The sequence below is a fragment of the Electrophorus electricus genome, chromosome 11 (genome assembly GCF_041902795.1).
Source record: "Electrophorus electricus isolate QZ-2024a chromosome 11, ASM4190279v1, whole genome shotgun sequence".
Classification (NCBI taxonomy): Eukaryota; Metazoa; Chordata; class Actinopteri; order Gymnotiformes; family Gymnotidae; genus Electrophorus; species Electrophorus electricus.
Window position 1 is genome coordinate 260,854 of NC_137507.1, and position 17,452 is coordinate 278,305.

General features: G+C 40.8%; 2 protein-coding genes across 17 annotated transcripts in view; both read right to left on the reverse strand.

The window, feature by feature from the left end:
- Positions 1-217: 217 nt before the first annotated feature.
- Positions 218-9,448, reverse strand: LOC145659814 (uncharacterized). Its single transcript, XM_081723103.1, has 11 exons — positions 9,442-9,448; positions 9,344-9,376; positions 9,234-9,266; positions 9,082-9,156; positions 8,237-8,299; positions 6,464-6,520; positions 4,643-4,678; positions 4,391-4,438; positions 2,655-2,687; positions 2,202-2,255; positions 218-1,679 (listed from the first exon to the last, which is right to left on the reverse strand). The coding sequence occupies exons 1-11, from the start codon at positions 9,446-9,448 to the stop codon at positions 1,633-1,635; spliced, it is 486 nt and encodes a 161-aa protein (XP_081579229.1). The 3' UTR covers positions 218-1,632.
- Positions 9,449-9,492: 44 nt separating this feature from the next.
- Positions 9,493-17,452, reverse strand: part of elna (elastin a) — a 51,490-nt gene continuing 43,530 nt past the window's right edge. For 8 of the 16 annotated variants that reach the window (XM_081722608.1, XM_081722607.1, XM_081722597.1 and 5 more), the window contains 16 exons: positions 17,342-17,374; positions 17,176-17,241; positions 16,942-16,962; positions 15,338-15,370; positions 15,094-15,156; positions 13,789-13,824; positions 13,613-13,645; positions 13,414-13,494; positions 13,243-13,275; positions 12,447-12,545; positions 12,292-12,333; positions 11,790-11,831; positions 11,422-11,442; positions 11,058-11,075; positions 10,900-10,926; positions 9,493-9,554 (listed from right to left, as the gene is read on the reverse strand). In XM_081722608.1, the coding sequence (XP_081578734.1) occupies positions 9,508-9,554; positions 10,900-10,926; positions 11,058-11,075; positions 11,422-11,442; positions 11,790-11,831; positions 12,292-12,333; positions 12,447-12,545; positions 13,243-13,275; positions 13,414-13,494; positions 13,613-13,645; positions 13,789-13,824; positions 15,094-15,156; positions 15,338-15,370; positions 16,942-16,962; positions 17,176-17,241; positions 17,342-17,374 (695 nt within the window). In that variant the 3' untranslated portion in view covers positions 9,493-9,507. Of the gene's footprint in view, positions 9,555-10,480; positions 10,510-10,899; positions 10,927-11,057; positions 11,076-11,421; positions 11,443-11,789; positions 11,832-12,291; positions 12,334-12,446; positions 12,546-13,242; positions 13,276-13,413; positions 13,495-13,612; positions 13,646-13,788; positions 13,825-15,093; positions 15,157-15,337; positions 15,371-16,941; positions 16,963-17,175; positions 17,242-17,341; positions 17,375-17,452 lie in introns of those variants that run through there. The other 8 variants (XM_081722599.1, XM_081722598.1, XM_081722600.1 and 5 more) reach the window with 8 other exon arrangements.

Here is a 17,452-nt window from a genome sequence, read left to right on the forward strand (position 1 = left end):
GCAAGCGCATTATCAAATAAATATGAAGGAAGCATTTTGCAATGTGCAATCTGTACGACGACTGTTTATGTCCAGGGACCAGTTTAGCTGACTCCAGACTACAACTACCGGATCTCTTTGCTTATCCAGTCTTTATGAAAGTATGAGATGATAATTTAAGATGGTCTATAGCACTTACGTTCAATGCAGTGATACAAAACGTGCAGAAAGACCAAAGTAGTTTTATTTAGAACATTTTTATTTCGTTTTCACTGAAGCAGGTAAAAGATTTCCGGGAACAAGTCAAATGTGCGTGGTGGGAAAAGTGCAATACCCCCACCCCTTATTAAATAACGATGGACATTCCCACTGCACAGTAGACAAGTAGGACATGGTAGCGCTGACAGACACAGCACCCGGGAGGAACAGCTCAGTTAAAGTGTCGTTTTAGATTAACAGTACAATTTACCAATGTGAAAATTAATTATTTAGGTCAATGAATTTAATATGATTGGTAATACATTGGCTAGTGACGCTTATTAAGAGAAGCTCAGTCAATTAGATAAAATACATTCATACATATAATCAACAGTTTTAAGGGGTGAAACACACACACACACACTGACATCATTCTCTCTCTGGCAGCTCACATCTTAAAAAATCTTATACAGTATTACAAATTTCCACAGTGACTAAAATGCATAAGGTACTGAAAGCGAACTTAAAAAAACAAAAAAACAAAAACAAAATTTAGTTACTGTCATAATATGTGTACAAACTTGGTAATGATGTCAAAAGGTCAAGTTCAAACGGTGCAAACAAACAACAAGAAAAAGCACATTAACCTGTTGTTAAATGATCAGACATACTGTAGGAATATGAAATAAATGTTTTATTCTGAGCATATCTGATAGTTAAAGGAGCTTTGTGGCCCACGTGATGGAAACACCCTTCCCCACATCAGGGAGCAATACAAGAACCTTAATGAACTCAGGTTCAAAATGGCCTATTTTTTACACATATATCCACTTGGCTTGTATGCTAAAGTGTACAGCCAATGCCCAAAGCCTGAGGCTGGGGAAGAACATTTGAGTCGTGTTGTGACAGGTTTCTCAGAGAACCATTAGCACCGGGCGGAACAGTGTGTCCTTTTCAAGTTAGAAATGGTGACAAAACCCCAAGCCAAAGAAGAACTGAGTTTGAGATCATCGCCAGGGTGACAGCTTCTTGGCAACCTAGTGGTATGATAACCAGTCTGTCAGCCATTCCCTGTACTATCACTATCTTAGATCTTATTGAAATTATATCAAGGTGCCTCAAATTATGCAATTGCAAAATAACTATGATAGATAATGAGCTTGGCTATTCATTGGTTGTTAGATTTGATGACCATGTCTACAAACAGAAACAACAAGATTTTAACCTGTAACATGAACAACTGATAATATCAGTCTGCACCATACAATATCACTTTTATATGGGCTTGGCTTTGAATGTGTACAAATGTGTATTTCATGTATGTATAAAACTTATTTGAACATGATAGGATTTTTTTTCTTTTTCTCTTTTTTTTGCATATCAAATGTACATTCTTGATCATGCAGTAGCACCATGGGGTTACTTGAGGTCACTGAACATTTCAGGAGATTGTCTTCATTTTCTCTTCCCGCTGCAGTATTTTCCTTGACACCCTGCACCACCTGTGATGCAGCGGCATCATACAAACTTGCATCAAAAACCAAATGACAGACACAGACACAGATACAGATACAGCTACAGACACAGCTACAGATACAGACATAGATACAGCTACAGACACAGACACAGCTACAGACAAGGCTACAGACACAGATACAGACAAGGCTACAGACACAGATACAGACACAGCTACAGATACAGACATAGATACAGCTACAGACACAGACACAGCTACAGACAAGGCTACAGACACAGATACAGACACAGCTACAGATAAGGCTACAGACACTGATGATGCATTTGTAGTGATGGCATGTGCTTAGTATCAGCTGTGTTTAATGATGTGTTGGTGTAGGGACAGTTGTGCTTGGTGACAGGTGTGTGTTGTGATGTGTGTGTAGTGATGGGTGTGTGCAGTGACGGGTGTGGGTAGTGTGACCGGTGTGGGGCGAGTGTGTGCAGTGATGTGTGTGTGTAGTGACGTGTGTTATGGGTGTGTGACAGGTGTTTCTACAGTGTTGTACCTCTGTATCCTCCACCCAGGAAGCCCTGCAGTGCCCTGTATTTGGCTGCTTTGGCTAAAAAAAGGTGAAAGAAACATTAAGATCATCTAGATATTAGACCAGGACCAAGACACCATGAGATCCAGCTCACTTTTTAATGAGTTAGCTTTGAATTAGTTGTTTTTCATATATTCATTCAAATTTTGTACATACTTTTGTATGTTATGCATGACACCTAGGTTTTAGGGAAAGGTTCCTGTGTGTAAGGTGGGTGTGTATTAGTGTTTTAGAGTTAGGGTGTCTGTGTAGAGTGTGTATGGTTAATGTTCTATGGTTAGGGTGTCTGTGTAGAGTGTGTATGGTTAGTGTTTTAGGGTTAGGGTGTCTGTGTAGAGTGTGTATGGTTAGTGTTTTAGGGTTAGGGTGTCTGTGTAGAGTGTGTATGGTTAGTGTTTTAGGGTTATGGTGTCGTACCCTGCTGTGGTGACAGCCCTACTCCATATGCTCCTAAAACACAAAGAAAGAGAATCATGTTTAATAAACAATGTTATTCAGGCAGGGGCTGCATGAAAGAAATGTTCTCTTTTTTTCCACCAATTTTGCCAAAGCAGAACACAGCTGGCTGGTGTCTGCTTTATTCTGGGAGACTACGTGTGAAGCTTCATTATCTAAACTGCTAGCATATTCAGAAACTTCACATCCCAGAATGCCCTTGGTTTGCTGAGTAACTGCAGCTACTGAATTGTCCATCCCTCCCTCTCTGTTACTTATATAAGACATGTTGTTTGTAAGGATTGTGGTTAACAGGAAACAGTCAGGCTGTAGCGTGCCAGTAAAAGACAACATTAAAAGAAGAGATAAAAAAACATAGAAAGCATTTCTGTTGAGGGTCTGTTCCTGTGTTTTAGGAAATGAGTCTGACTCGTCGTGACAAGAATTCCTTTGAAGACACTACAAAGTCACACAGCTTTGCTGTTCAATGACTATGTCAGGCAATATATGCTAAGCAAAGAAAGTAAGGTGTATGCTATCAGATATTATAGCTCAGCGTTGTCCTGGTCTGAATTAGGGACGTCACACAGCAAGTACGCTTTCCTGATATTTTCACTGTGGCCTGATAGCATTTTACACAGCAAACAGCAAAGCTCTAACAAGATCACAAATAATTCAGCCAATTACAGGATCCGTTAGGTAGTTCCTTGCATTCCTATGATGCTCAGTGGCTCCTTTTAGGGCTGGACTTGTGGGTGAGTTATTAAACATTAAATAACATGTGGATAAAGGGAAAATTAAAGGTCCCACTGAATTCAATGCCATACATAGTCCAACACATGGCACGGGTCCATATAAAAATATCCTAATTAATATCTTTGTTTCTATGACAATCTGCTGTACTTTATGCAATTTATGTAGTAAATATTAGTTTATAACCTAAATACACATTGAGTATGTAGATTTCACAGAAAACTAATAATTGAGGAACAAATTGGACCTTTTTTATACTGACAAATATGAGGCATGTGTGGGATATTTTGAACTAGTGTTAAGCTGCTTGATTTGTAAACATTACCATGAAAACACTTCATGAAAATATAGACAATGAAAAGAGAGACTGTCAGTGAAAACCCCATTGTTTAACCCCTACAGTGATGGTACATGTCCAACTGGACACAGATGACTGAAGGCTTTGGATAGTAATATACTAGACAATTCCTGACATGTCTGGCTGTCTCTGTTTCTTTCTCTCTGCTGGTGTTACCTGTCAACAAGGATACAAGCGTTCAGTGAAGGACTTGTCTGAGGAAATCGTACATTTCAGCAAAGGGTTACAGCTTAGAAAGACCCACATAATTCTGATAGATGTATATTAGTATCACACCAATGCAGTGTATGTGTGTTTTCTGCGTCTGTATCACACTGATGTAGTGTGTTCTGCATCTGTATCACACTGATGCAGTATGTGTGTTCTGCATCTGTATCACACTGATGCAGTGTGTGTGTTTTACTGGACTCACAATACCGTGAAGGCTGGAGCAACAAGGTGGGTTTCTCCTACCTCAGTGTCTCAGAACCCAATGTTTTAGTTATAATCTGATAGTTCCACAAAGAATGCCCTCTTCTCAGTGAAGAAGGCTGGTAATGAGTAATGTGCACTGCAACTCCCATTGTAAATTCTTTAGATTTACATATAAGGAAATTGGACTGCTTACCTGGATAGGCCTGTGGGAACCCTCCATAACTTCCTGGGGCTACAGCACCTGTTAATGGGAAAGATTCATGGTTTCCTTTGCACAGAGATTCTCTATACTGCTGGACCTTCTAGATCACTTCATATTCAAGGTAAGACAAAATACACAGACATGTGGTTGGGGTGAACCTGTAGCATGTCATGCTGAAGTGTGATGTGAGCATTTATTTGTGCTGATGTCAGTGCTTCTGTCTAGATGCAGCACGGTTCTCACCTGGCTGTGGAAAACCTGCACCCAGTGAGCCATAACCTGGTGCAGACGTATCAGAGACAAAACAGTTAAAGGACACTGGACACTGGAGACTGTAGAGCTCAGTGACATCAGAGAACTGGGAGAATAGAGCTAAGTGACAAGTCAGAGAACTGGGAGACTAGAGCTAAGTGACAAGTCAGGGAACTAGAAGAATAGAGCTCAGTGACACATCAGGGAACTGGGAGACTAGAGCCAAGTGACAAGTCAGAGAACTGAGAGACTAGAGCTCAGTGACAAATCAGAGAACTGAGAGACTAGAGCTCAGTGACACCTCAGGGAACTGGGAGACTAGAGCCAAGTGACAAGTCAGAGAACTGAGAGACTAGAGCTCAGTGACAAGTCAGAGAACTGAGAGACTACAGCTCAGTGACACCTCAGGGAACTGGGCTACTAGACCTCAGTGACAAGTCAGGGAACTAGAAGACTAGAGCTCAGTGACACATCAGGGAACTGGGAGACTAGAGCCAAGTGACAAGTCAGAGAACTGAGAGACTAGAGCTAAGTGACAAGTCAGGGAATTAGGAGACTACAGCTCAGTGACACATCAGAGAACTGGGAGACTAGAGCTCAGTGACACGTCAGGGAACTGGGAGACTAGAGCTAAGTGACAAATCAGGGAACTCGGGGAGTAGAGCTAAGTGACAAGTCAGGGAACTGGGAGACTACAGCTCAGTGACACATCAGGGAACTGGGAGACTAGAGCTAAGTGACAAGTCAGGGAACTGGGAGACTACAGCTCAGTGACACGTCAGGGAACTGGGAGACTACAGCTCAGTGACAAGTCAGGGAACTGGGAGACTAGAGCTCAGTGACACATCAGGGAACTGGGAGACTAGAGCTAAGTGACAAGTCAGGGAACTGGGAGACTAGAGCTCAGTGACAAATCAGGGAACTGGGAGACTACAGCTCAGTGACAAGTCAGGGAACTGGGAGACTAGAGCTAAGTGACAAGTCAGGGAACTGGGAGACTAGAGCTAAGTGACAAGTCAGGGAACTCGGGGAATAGAGGTAAGTGACAAGTCAGGGAACTGGGAGACTACAGCTCAGTGACACGTCAGGGAACTGGGAGACTAGAGCTAAGTGACAAGTCAGGGAACTGGGAGACTACAGCTCAGTGACACGTCAGGGAACTGGGAGACTACAGCTCAGTGACAAGTCAGGGAACTGGGAGACTAGAGCTAAATGACAAGTCAGGGAACTGGGAGACTAGAGCTAAGTGACAAGTCAGGGAACTGGGAGACTAGAGCTCAGTGACAACTCAGGGAACTGGGAGACTAGAGCTCAGTGACAAGTCACGGAACTGGGAGACTAGAGCTAAGTGACAAGTCAGGGAACTGGGAAACTAGAGCTCAGTGGGTTGCAGTGTGGATGGAATTTGGATCCACCCTCAACAGGGTCTCTAAATACAGATCTTTAATATTCACTCTAGTGTCTCTAGGAATGTCACTGTTTACAAACTACTGCTTATTTTGGCAACGGCCGTTACATCAATCTTTTCCACAGGGAGATAATACACACCTATTTAATAATACACACCTCTATTTAAATGTTTGGTTAATAACATGAAAAAAGGCTTCAGCATATGATGAAATGATGAAAAATGGCTTCAGCATATATATATATATATATATATATATATATATATATATATATATATATATATATATATATATATATATATATAAACTACAGTACACTACAGAACAAGCATTACTTGATAATGTTTGATTCCTGACTTAAATTAACTGAATGGGCTCAGTAGAAAAGAGATATGTGCTGTACCTGGTTTAGGGAGTTTGCCAGCAGCTCCAAGGCCAACAGCTGTAGGGTACCTCACACCTAAAACAGATCAGAGCTGACTGAGATCAGAGCTGACTGAGGACAGAACTGACTGAGATCAGAGCTGACTGAGATCAGAGCTGACTGAAGACTGAGCTGACTGAGATCAGAGCTGACTGAGATCAGAGCTGACTGAAGACTGAGCTGACTGAAATCAGAGCTGACTGAGGATAGAGTTCATTTCGTTGAACAACATTCTAAGTTCTTGACAAGTGAAGATGAATTAGTAGTATGTTTGTGCATCATAGATGTGAACTGATATACACGTCAAATGTAAAATTAGTGAGCAATTAATGGCCAGTGAACTGATGTGTTTGAACTCTAATATGATTCAACCCTGACTCTAACCCTAACCCTAACCCTGCCCCTAATCTGATTCAACCCTAACTCTAAATCTGATCTGATTCAATCCTGACTCTAACCCTAACCCTAAACTGAACCCTAATATGGTTCACCCCTAACTCTAATATGATTCCAACTTGACCCTAACCCTAACTCTAACCCTAAACCTAATCTGATTCACCCCTAACTCTAATCCTAACTCTAACCCTAACTCGAATCTGATTCAACACAAGTCTTGTGTTCTTCTACAGGAAAACCAGAGCTGTTGGCATTTCCTGAATGATGGTTGCGTTGTGTTTGTTCTGCTCTAATTCTTAGGAAGGTCTTTACACACACATCTAAGGAGTTGTAAAGGAACATGCGGGTAAAGCCGAGAAGGAGAGTATGGATATTATTTTTTGTTTTAGACTCTTCACAGACATTCAGTGTTTGCAAAAAATTTTAATCATAAAAATAGGGTGCTTCCTATTTAAAGATGTTAATAAACAAAACCAAAGCCAGCAGCAATTTTCCTCATGACTACATGAGCAATAAATGTCAACATGCATTCAGTGTTGAGTTGGAAATGCAAATGTATCTTTATTAACAGACTGTGTAACCCACAGTCTGATAACTCCTTACATACATGCAGGGTTACATCACACACACTTACACACAAGGCCCATGCACAGATACCAACACAAAACATCTTCATTACAGATGTCACATCACACACCAGAACAGTGTGGCCTGGCTGAGGATGATGGAAAACAGGTGTATTACCTGTTACAAGGATGATTGTGAACAGGTGTATAACCTGTTACAGGGATGATTGAGAACAGGTGTTTTACCTGTTACAGGGATGATTGAGAACAGGTGTATTGCCTGTTACAGTGATGTTTGAGGACAGGTGTATTACCTGTTACAGTGATGATTGAGAACAGATGTATTATCTGTTACAGGGATGTTTGAGAACAGGTGTATTACCTCTTACAGGGATTATTGAGAACAGGTGTATTACCTATTACAGGGAAGATTGAGAACAGGTGTATTACCTGTTACAGGGATGATTGAGAACAGGTGTATTGCCTGTTACAGTGATGTTTGAGGACAGGTGTATTACCTGTTACAGTGATGATTGAGAACAGATGTATTATCTGTTACGGGGATGTTTGAGAACAGGTGTATTACCTGTTACACGGAGTATTGAGAACAGGTGTATTACTTGTTACAGTGATGAATGAGAACAGGTGTATTACCTGTAACAGGAAGTATTGAGAACAGGTATATTACCTCTAACAGGGATGTTTGAAAACAGGTATATTACCTGTTACAGGGATGATTGTGAACAGGTGTATTGTCTGTTACAGTGATGCTTGAGGACAGGTGTATTACCTGTTGCAGGTGCTATTCCACCCACTCCTCCCACCCCTGCGACAGCACCTGGTCCTCCTACACCTGCAGAGAAACCAGGTACTGCATGTCAGCAAGAGTGAACACTCACCTAAGGGCTTATCCAGCACTAACACAGTCTACACTAACAGAGTCTACTCTAACACAGTCTAAACTAACAGTCTACACTAACCCAGTCTACACTAACACTTGCTAAACTAACAGTATACACTAATACAGTCTACACTAACTGTCTACACTAACACAGTCTTAATATTTAGAGTTCATCATCTTTCCATCTTCCTCTACATTTGTTCCCATGTTGTGACTGATGACCTCAACTGACTGATGAACTTAACTGACTGCACATCAAACTGAAAGTCCTTTTATCTACTTTAGAGAAAACCCTGCATATCACTGTAAATCACAGAGCCTTCAAACTGTGCCTGAATACAATAAACTGCTGGTAGGTCTGGACTTGGGTGTGTTGGTGTAGGTATTGGGTGTGTAAGTGTAGGTATTGTGAGTGTCGGTGTAGTTATTGTGAGTGTAGGTGTAGGTATTGGGTGTGTAGGTGTAGGTATTGTGAGTGTCGGTGTAGTTATTGTGAGTGTAGGTGTAGGTATTGGGTGTGTAGGTGTAGATATTACATAGCAAAACCATGTGACACACACCAGTACAAAGGGTCAAGTATGTAACAATGTAAAGAAAGTCAAAAAAGCTGAGAATCAAAAATCTGTTAAACTTTCCAAATATGTCCGCCTCACAAGACACTGCTACACTTGTCATTCTCTTTCAGTTTCTGGTCTAATTTAATGGAAAGGAGAAACAGATCTGCCATGTCATACCCGGTGCCTTGAGTGGCTTGGCGCCTGGTAAGGCTCCAACACTGCCCCCTGGTGGCACGACTCCAGCGAAAGGAGCTGAGAGAAGCAGAGTTTCCCATTAATACTCCTGCAGCCCTGCTATGAGCAGACATGACGGCACCCAGGATACTTACGCACATAGCCACCATAGGGGACTGCACCAGGACCTGTACAGATGAACGGGGTTCAGGATACACGTCTGGGCTCACGCATCAGAGTGGAAAACACGTTCAGAAATGCTTACCAACTCCTCCAGTCTTGGGGGGTTTAACAACAGCTCCTAAAAAAACAAACGAACAGCAGGTTTGAATTTTTCATGATGAAATAACAAAATCTTGTGGCATCTCATAGTTAATACACCTGTTAAAATAGGGATTCTAACGACTTCTAACTGGAACACACTGACCTCTAGTGGACAAAAAGATGTATGTGGAGATACATACCAGGCTGTACACCTGCAGATGTATGAGGAGAAAGGAAGAAGGAAAAAACACATTACTAGTAGAACGAGAACTTGTGCCACATTATAACAGTGTCAGAGAACCAAAGAGAGAGTTCAGTAGATCTGTGAAATGAGCGAGACTGCTGTGGCACTGGAGCTAGATTAAACGGTGAGGGAGCTCAAAACAAGCACAATGTAAACACAATACAAGCACAGTACATGCACAATACAAGCTCAATACAAGCACAGTACATGCACAATACAAGCTCAATACAAGCACAATACAAGCATAGTACAAGCACAGTACATGCACAATACAAGCATAGTACAAGCACAATACAAGCACAATATAAACACAATACAAGCACAGTACATGCACAATACAAGCTCAATACAAGCATAGTACAAGCACAGTACATGCACAATACAAGCTCAATACAAGCATAGCACAAGCACAATACAAGCATAGTACAAGCACAATACAAGCACAATATAAACACAATTCAAGCACAGTACATGCTGAATACAAGCACAATACAAGCATAGTACAAGCACAATATAAGCATAGTACAAGCACAATACAAGCACAATATAAACACAATACAAGCACAGTACATGCACAATACAAGCTCAATACAAGCATAGTACAAGCACAATACAAGCTCAATACAAGCATAGTACAAGCACAATACAAGCTCAATACAAGCATAGTACAAGCACAGTATATGCACAATACAAGCTCAATACAAGCATAGTACAAGCACAGTACATGCACAATACAAGCTCAATACAAGCATAGTACAAGCACAATACAAGCAAAGTACAAGCTCAAAACAAGCACAATACTAGGACAATACATGCACAATACAAGCTCACGACTGAGAGTAAGACTGCTGCATTGTAAAACTACCACCAGATGGCGTATGTAATGTAATGGCATATCAAACATTAAAATTATGTTTTCAAAACTATATATATATATATATATATATATATATATATATATATATATATATATATATATATATATATATATATATATATAGAGAGAGAGAGAGAGAGAGAGAGAGAGAGAGAGAGAGAGAGAGAGAGAGGTATTCAAAACTGTAGTAAAGTACAGTAAAAGTAAAGTAAAGTTTCCAGAGAAACAGAACGTTTCAGACGGAGGTCCTTCATCAGCTGTGCAAGCAAAGTGCTTCTGACTTAGTAGTGTCCGAAACGCCACCTCTGTCCAAAAAGTTTTGTTTCTTTTCTACAATGTTGAATATCTCTACATCATAATAAATCAATACAGAAATGTAAAAAAAATAAATAAATCTATAAATACAATCTAATGTGCACAAAACCATGGAACTCACCACTGGGCTGAATCACTCCAGCTCCAACTGTGAAGGGAATGTGAAGGTATGAGTACTAGTACCAAACTCTTAATAAATGTATAACTAAGTACATAAGAAAAAGCGAAGACCAATATTAGGGGAGATGGGAACAGTATTTAGGAGAGATGGAAACGTACCCCCAGGCTGCAGGGCTCCTGTGAGGAAAAGGTAGTTCAGATTGTGAAAGGTTTTAAATCAATGCAACTGAGAACATATGTTTTTCTTACTGACTACAGTGTGTTAATCATGTCAAACAGTTCTAACTCAACATTCTAGATTATCTTAATGATTGAATTTAGTTATCATATATTCATTATTCAGCATGTTCTTGCATAACAAACCTGTTAATAATGAATAATTCAGAATATATTTTCATTTCAATAATTATTATTGTTGTATGGTATGTAGTGTGAGAAAGACAATCATCTGAAACAGAAACAATTATCGTATACATTGAAAAAAACATCATCTGTCAAGGACTAAATTATTTTTAGCTCATACCTGGAACTACTCCAGATGCACCTGCAAAGAAAAAGTGCAAAATGATAATAAGCATCATTGAGATGTTCATTTTTATTCTGTTCTCTGTAAAACATAAAACATCCAGTCCTGCTAACCCTACCATCACTTTTACCATCAGAGTTAATACCTACATTCTATTCCCACCAAGTATATTCACACAAGCATTGTTTGTTAGTGTTGGTGAGTCAGTGCTCATGTCACGGTGGTTTGGAGGAGAAGGTTGTGCGTTTCTGGAACAGCTGCAGCATTAATGAGGAAGGGAAGGAAGAGTTAAAGGTGAAGGGTTAAAGGTGCATGGATGTAATGTCGTTTCCACAGAGTGGGACGTGCAACACAATAAATCTTACTGGGCTCTGGGACCTGGCCCGGGGTGACAATAGCCGTCGGTCCTGTCAAGAAACAACAGGACCCACGTTCAGCCTGGCAGGAGGCCACTCATTAGCCATGGATGTGATCAATGCTTGCAGCCACTGGCACTGCCATGACAGGGCGGCATTTTCGGGGGTGAATCAGCTACATAGAGTTGGATTAGCTTTGCTTTTGCTAGGCAGAAATAGAGCAAGATTTAGCAAGCTGGCATTTAGAGGCCTTGAATCTGAGGAACATCTGCGAGGAGAACAGTGTAGGATGTGGAGGCCATCCTGATCGCAGGAGCGGGGCTCAAACACAGCTAAAGTTCTGGGAAGCAGCAGATATGGGCATATTGCTCCTGCTGCCATGGGCCTGCACGACCAGCTGAACTCCGCTTGCAGTTCAACATGTGATTAACACACAGCCATCAAACATTTCTAGGTAATCCAAAGTTTGCCACTGTCATCCAGTTCACAGAATGGAAGTGAAGGACGTTACCTGGACCAGACGTTCCATCAGGGGCCAGAGTTGGGACCCTGGCTGAAATCACAGGGGGAGAAAATGAACCACAGGAACAGTATTTGTCCACTTGGTAAAGTAACAAAAAAGTAACAAAGAAAGTAACAAAGTCAAAAGACAGGCATTCCATATACCTGGCCTCTCAAGTATAAGAGGAACACCTGTGCCCCCTGGAGTCAGAATGCTTGGTCCTCCTGGGACACCTGTTCCAGACACGCCAGTGCTTGGCACAACTGGAAAACAGAACCGACTTTTGAATGGAAAGGTTTTACAGGTGATGACTCCTTCGTGCATGTCATGAGGTATAGGACATTGGATCTGCAGGTGACAGTGCTAATGCCCACTCAGGTGTGGCTGTACTCTGAACTGTACTCTGAGATGTGTGCTGGCCTGTACTCTGGGCTGTATTCTGGGCTGTATTTAATTCACTAACATCTCAATTTCCCTCTAGAGATTTAATAACAACTGAGAAAACTGGTGAACTCTGGGGCTGGATCATGATTAACAGATTAATTACTGAATCTTGTAGGACCTGGTACTGTACATATACTACACCACCAGCAGCATTATGTTTATGGAATTTTGCTGACTTACAATTAAGACTAAATATAACTTCAGTATTTGAGGGTTAAGGGTCTTGTTCAGTGGGAACTTGGCAGTGGTGGGACTTAAACTGGCAACCTTCTGATTACTATTCCAGTACGTTAAACACTGAGACACCACTGCCCCAGTGCAACTCCAGTGCCAGCCCCAAGTGCAGGCCATGAGGTGCCCCCTGCTGGAACCGTCCTTGTAGACTTCAGATCTGTGCTTAGTGTGTTTCAGAACATTTAATACATCTCAGTTTGTTACTATGATGGTTTAAGTTGTAGATTGTGCATGTATTTACTGAAAGGTTATAAAGAATATCATATAGATGGTGAATCTTACCATATTTTGGAGGCTTAACTCCACTTGGATAAACTGTAACAGAAACAAAGCACAAACACTCTTCTAACGGCTTCTACTGTTAGATTTTGTTCATGTCATTTGGTGCATTTCTCTAGCAGGTCAGACAATATAATCACTGTTGGTTAATGGAGCTCATATTGGATAGATTACCTGGTGCTCCTGGGATTTGCCCAGGAACTACACCTGCCCCTCCAATTCCAGTTCCAGGGACTACACCTGCCCCTCCAACTCCTGTTCCAGGGACAGAGGTCAGAGAGTAAATGCTATTTCAGGTATGTTCCGGTACACAGTATAAGAGCTGTTTACATTAGTAGCGATTCTATTAGTTAGAGGAAATGATCAAACCCACCAGCTTTAGGAGGTTTCAGCCCAGATCCATAACCTAAAGCCAAAAGGCATTTTATCATTAAAAACCAACCTCAGTCTGGACGAGTGTTACCTAGGTCTCATGTTTGGGCTACTGATGTATTCTGCTCTTCCGATGTCTTACTGATATTTCACTCTGCAGGTCTAACATTGGCTTACCTGCAAATGGTGCTGCAGGTACGACTCCTCCCACTCCTGCTCCACCCAGTGCCACACACAGCACAAACACAAGAGTATGACTGGCCTTGTGCCACGTCATCACCATGTTTTCAACTATAGCGAGTAGACTAATAGTGTACATGGACTAGTTAGTATGCCATATGGTATTATGGGCAGAAATCTTCATGAAGGTAGTGTGTTTGGTCTGGAAGGATAGGTAGGTTTTAAAGAATCTCCACAAACTACAGTACTCAAAAAAATTAAGGGAACATTTAAATCATACAGAACTATAGTAGTTCCTCTAGAGAGGAATGAGTCAGGAATGATAAAGAGAGAGAAACTGTCTCTGGCCACCACCTGCAAAACTATTCCCTTTTAAGTGGTTGACTTGCTGTTGCCTCTCCAGTGCACCTGTTGTCATTTTTATCTGCACCAAAGCAGGTGAAATTGATTCACAGTGGCTTATGCTTCCTACCGGGACAGACTGATATCCCGTAAGTTTAGCTGACTGATACATTGTGTTACACTGTGATGATCAAGTGTTCCCTTAATTATGATTTTTTGAGGAGTGTATATTTTTAAATTTTAGATGCATTGGAATATGCTGTTGTACTTGGAGGTGAATACCACCTTGTCTTGCTAAATGTATGTAAATGAGCAATATCTCATGAAAATGTGAAAATGAAAAATATATCAATACATCAGCATATTTTCATGATTCATTGAAAATATCAGCTCTACCCCTATAGCCTGTGGTTCATCGTGTACGTGACCCAGAGCCAAACTCATTGAGCTCCATGCTGTTCTGCCTTAAGCTCCCCCTGCCAGCACTCCGAGAATGAGCTACACTTTCAAACATCTGAATATTGCCCCAAGTCTAATCAGTCCTGAGGAACATGTTTACAATGTGAAATGTGGTTTAAGCTCATCAGTGCAGTAAGTAATTGAGCTGACACATTGATTTAGAGTGCTCTTGGATCTTTCTCTGCTGTTCGGTGGGAGCCATATTTGTACCTAGCATAGGGGCTTCAGTCTGACATCACTGGAACACGTGTGACTCACACTGGCTAATGTAACCTGAACGTACACTACATCTATTATGATGACCAAAGAACAGCTCTCTGTCCTCATGTTTTGTAGAATAAATCATAAACTGCTCTTGGTCCAGAAACATTCACTAACACTTCCAATAATCTCTCAGATCTTCTATGGTTCTATTCAGTATATTTTAAGAAAGCATCTAACTGTGCTATGAAGCGCTATACTGTTCCACTGAATGTATGTGTGGGTATCATTCATGTTTACCCCCAGCTCCAGGCATAGTGCCAGGTACACCTCCTGGAACCCCAAAACCAGCAGCACCAGGACCTGTGTAATAGAGTTTAACAGAATGGTATGGATGCCTATTGGCTGTGTTCCAGAAGGATTAAGCTTAGTGCTGAATATAAAACAGGTTCAGAGATGAATCACCATTCAGGGAGTATAACTGAAATGTGAAGCTCTCTCAACTCTGCCTTTTTTGTGCAGTATTCAGACTGCATGCACTCACCGTACTTAAGGGCTTTGGCACTGGCTGGATATCCTAAAGACAAAACAAAGTCAGAGTCAGTTTTGACTGTATCCATCTCACCAGAGATGTGCTGAGTAAGGTGCAAAGTCCAGTGTCAGTGGTACATTTGACATGTGACGGCAGCCAACAACTGGACAAATAGTCCAAAAATGCAATAAATAAAATGAATTTTGAAATTAATAAAAATTAAAATACAGAAAACTAAACCAATGACAACTAGACAAATAGTTATGATTGAATCTGAACATGTAAGGCAAAAAATGTCTGAACAAAACGTTGAAAAATGTATGTATATGTTTTATATATATGATTTAGTAATAATGACTCCATCTGCGGGGTGTACTTTATTGCAGGGCACCACTCATATTTAACTCTTATAGTATCCATGTTATTCTTGATGATACGGGGCCTGACTCAGCCTGATGTTTCAACTGATTATTCAGTGAACTTGCTTAGTCTGAGTGACACTATTCATTTTATGAATATAAGAAATTATGTTATCATTCAGTAAGCCCATCTCATTCCACAGTAAGAAGTATGGCTAGGAATTTGATTGGTTTATGTTAGAAAGGAGATATTTGTAAGTTAGTTGGGTTAGTTTGCTGGTGAAATGGTAGCTACGTCTCTGCCAAACTTTGATCCCAGTTCTTGGTCCTGGAAGAGCCGGAGCATCCAGGATGAAGTCCGCCAAATAATCCACAACATTTGAATTCAAGACCAGTAAGTTACCGCCACAAAGTAATCCTAAAGGAATATCCCAGAATATTCTTCACCCCAGTCTGTATCAACTACATCTGTAGCACATGCACATCTTCCATAACAGCTGTCTGCAGGCTTCTATTGGAAGTGTGTTTTGAGTCAACAGGATTTTTCTGTTTGTGGTAATCATCCACACACAGCCTATTCTGTCGAGTGAGGATTAGGCTGAAAAACATTTGTATGCAAACACACCATCAACAGATCCCTGTAACTAAACCCCCTAAAGCATCCATTTGAATAATTGTTGATTCATGTGAATTGTGCGACTGGGAAACTCCCCTGAGGATCCCAATGCTCAGAATTCCACATGCACCAGGTACACCTGGGACATAAAACACAACCTGAGATGTAAAACACATGCTGGTTGCAACCCTCTAAAATTACCTTCAAGTAGGTCACAACCCCTAGCCTTTAGTAAGATAAGGTTAGCTAATGTAATCACTAGATTACAACATGACTGGGTATTTAGCATGTTTTTACCATATTAAGAAAGCTGACACTCAAATAACTTGAATAACAAATAACAGTGCCGGGGACAACCGTGTTGTTCTACAATAACACCACTTTTATCATAAATTAAAATGCTAGAAATAAAAAGTAAGAAAAGGCTTTTCATGAGTAAAAATATGAACATTATTGAATGGACTAATAAGCAGTGATGGTACAGTGATGGTGCAGTGATGGTACAGCTGTTGCAGTTGCTTCAGGTGAAGTATGGCCACAGTGCCTCAGCAGGGACCCCGGAGGTGTGCAACCTCACGCAAGGTTAACATACTGGATCATTATAACATGCTGGATTATTAGAACAAACTGGATTATTTTACCATATGAGGGGGGCTTGACCACTGAAATAGAAAAACAGATTGGACTAAAATCTTTCACCATGTCAGGTGAACAGTGTTTCTGAGGAGTATAATTGTATCTGCTTCAGACTTGTACAGAGGACAAAATTACAGTATAATTTTTTGCTGCAAGATTTCTGCTTCTGGTGAATGCTATTATTTTTTATTATTTTTTCATATACATTTCCTAATAGGTGGATAAGATGTGACATTCACCTCCGAACCCTGGTAATGTCCCTGGAATACCGCCAGCTCCTCCCACTCCTGCTATGCGCCCTGGACCTGGTCAATAAAGTGCACAGATGACAACACTGTAAATTACATGGTAAAAATGGAATTATTTAATGAACCACATGATATTTACATATTCAACCATTATTACCATATTTTGCAGCTTTTGCAGCAGCATAGCTAGCTAAAGAAAGGAGACAACAAAGTTTATTTGGATTGCATTTAGCTGATGCTTTTATTCAAAGTGACTTACAATTAGGAG

What these genes read in the sequence shown, in the direction of transcription:
- LOC145659814 (XM_081723103.1), bottom strand. An exon ending in TGGCAAACTCCCTAAACCAG is followed by an intron (nt 4,679 to 6,463) that starts GTACAGCACATA and finishes CGTCTGCACCAG; the next exon opens with GTTATGGCTCACTGGGTGCA. An exon ending in GTTCCCACAGGCCTATCCAG is followed by an intron (nt 2,688 to 4,390) that starts GTAAGCAGTCCA and finishes TTTGTGTTTTAG; the next exon opens with GAGCATATGGAGTAGGGCTG.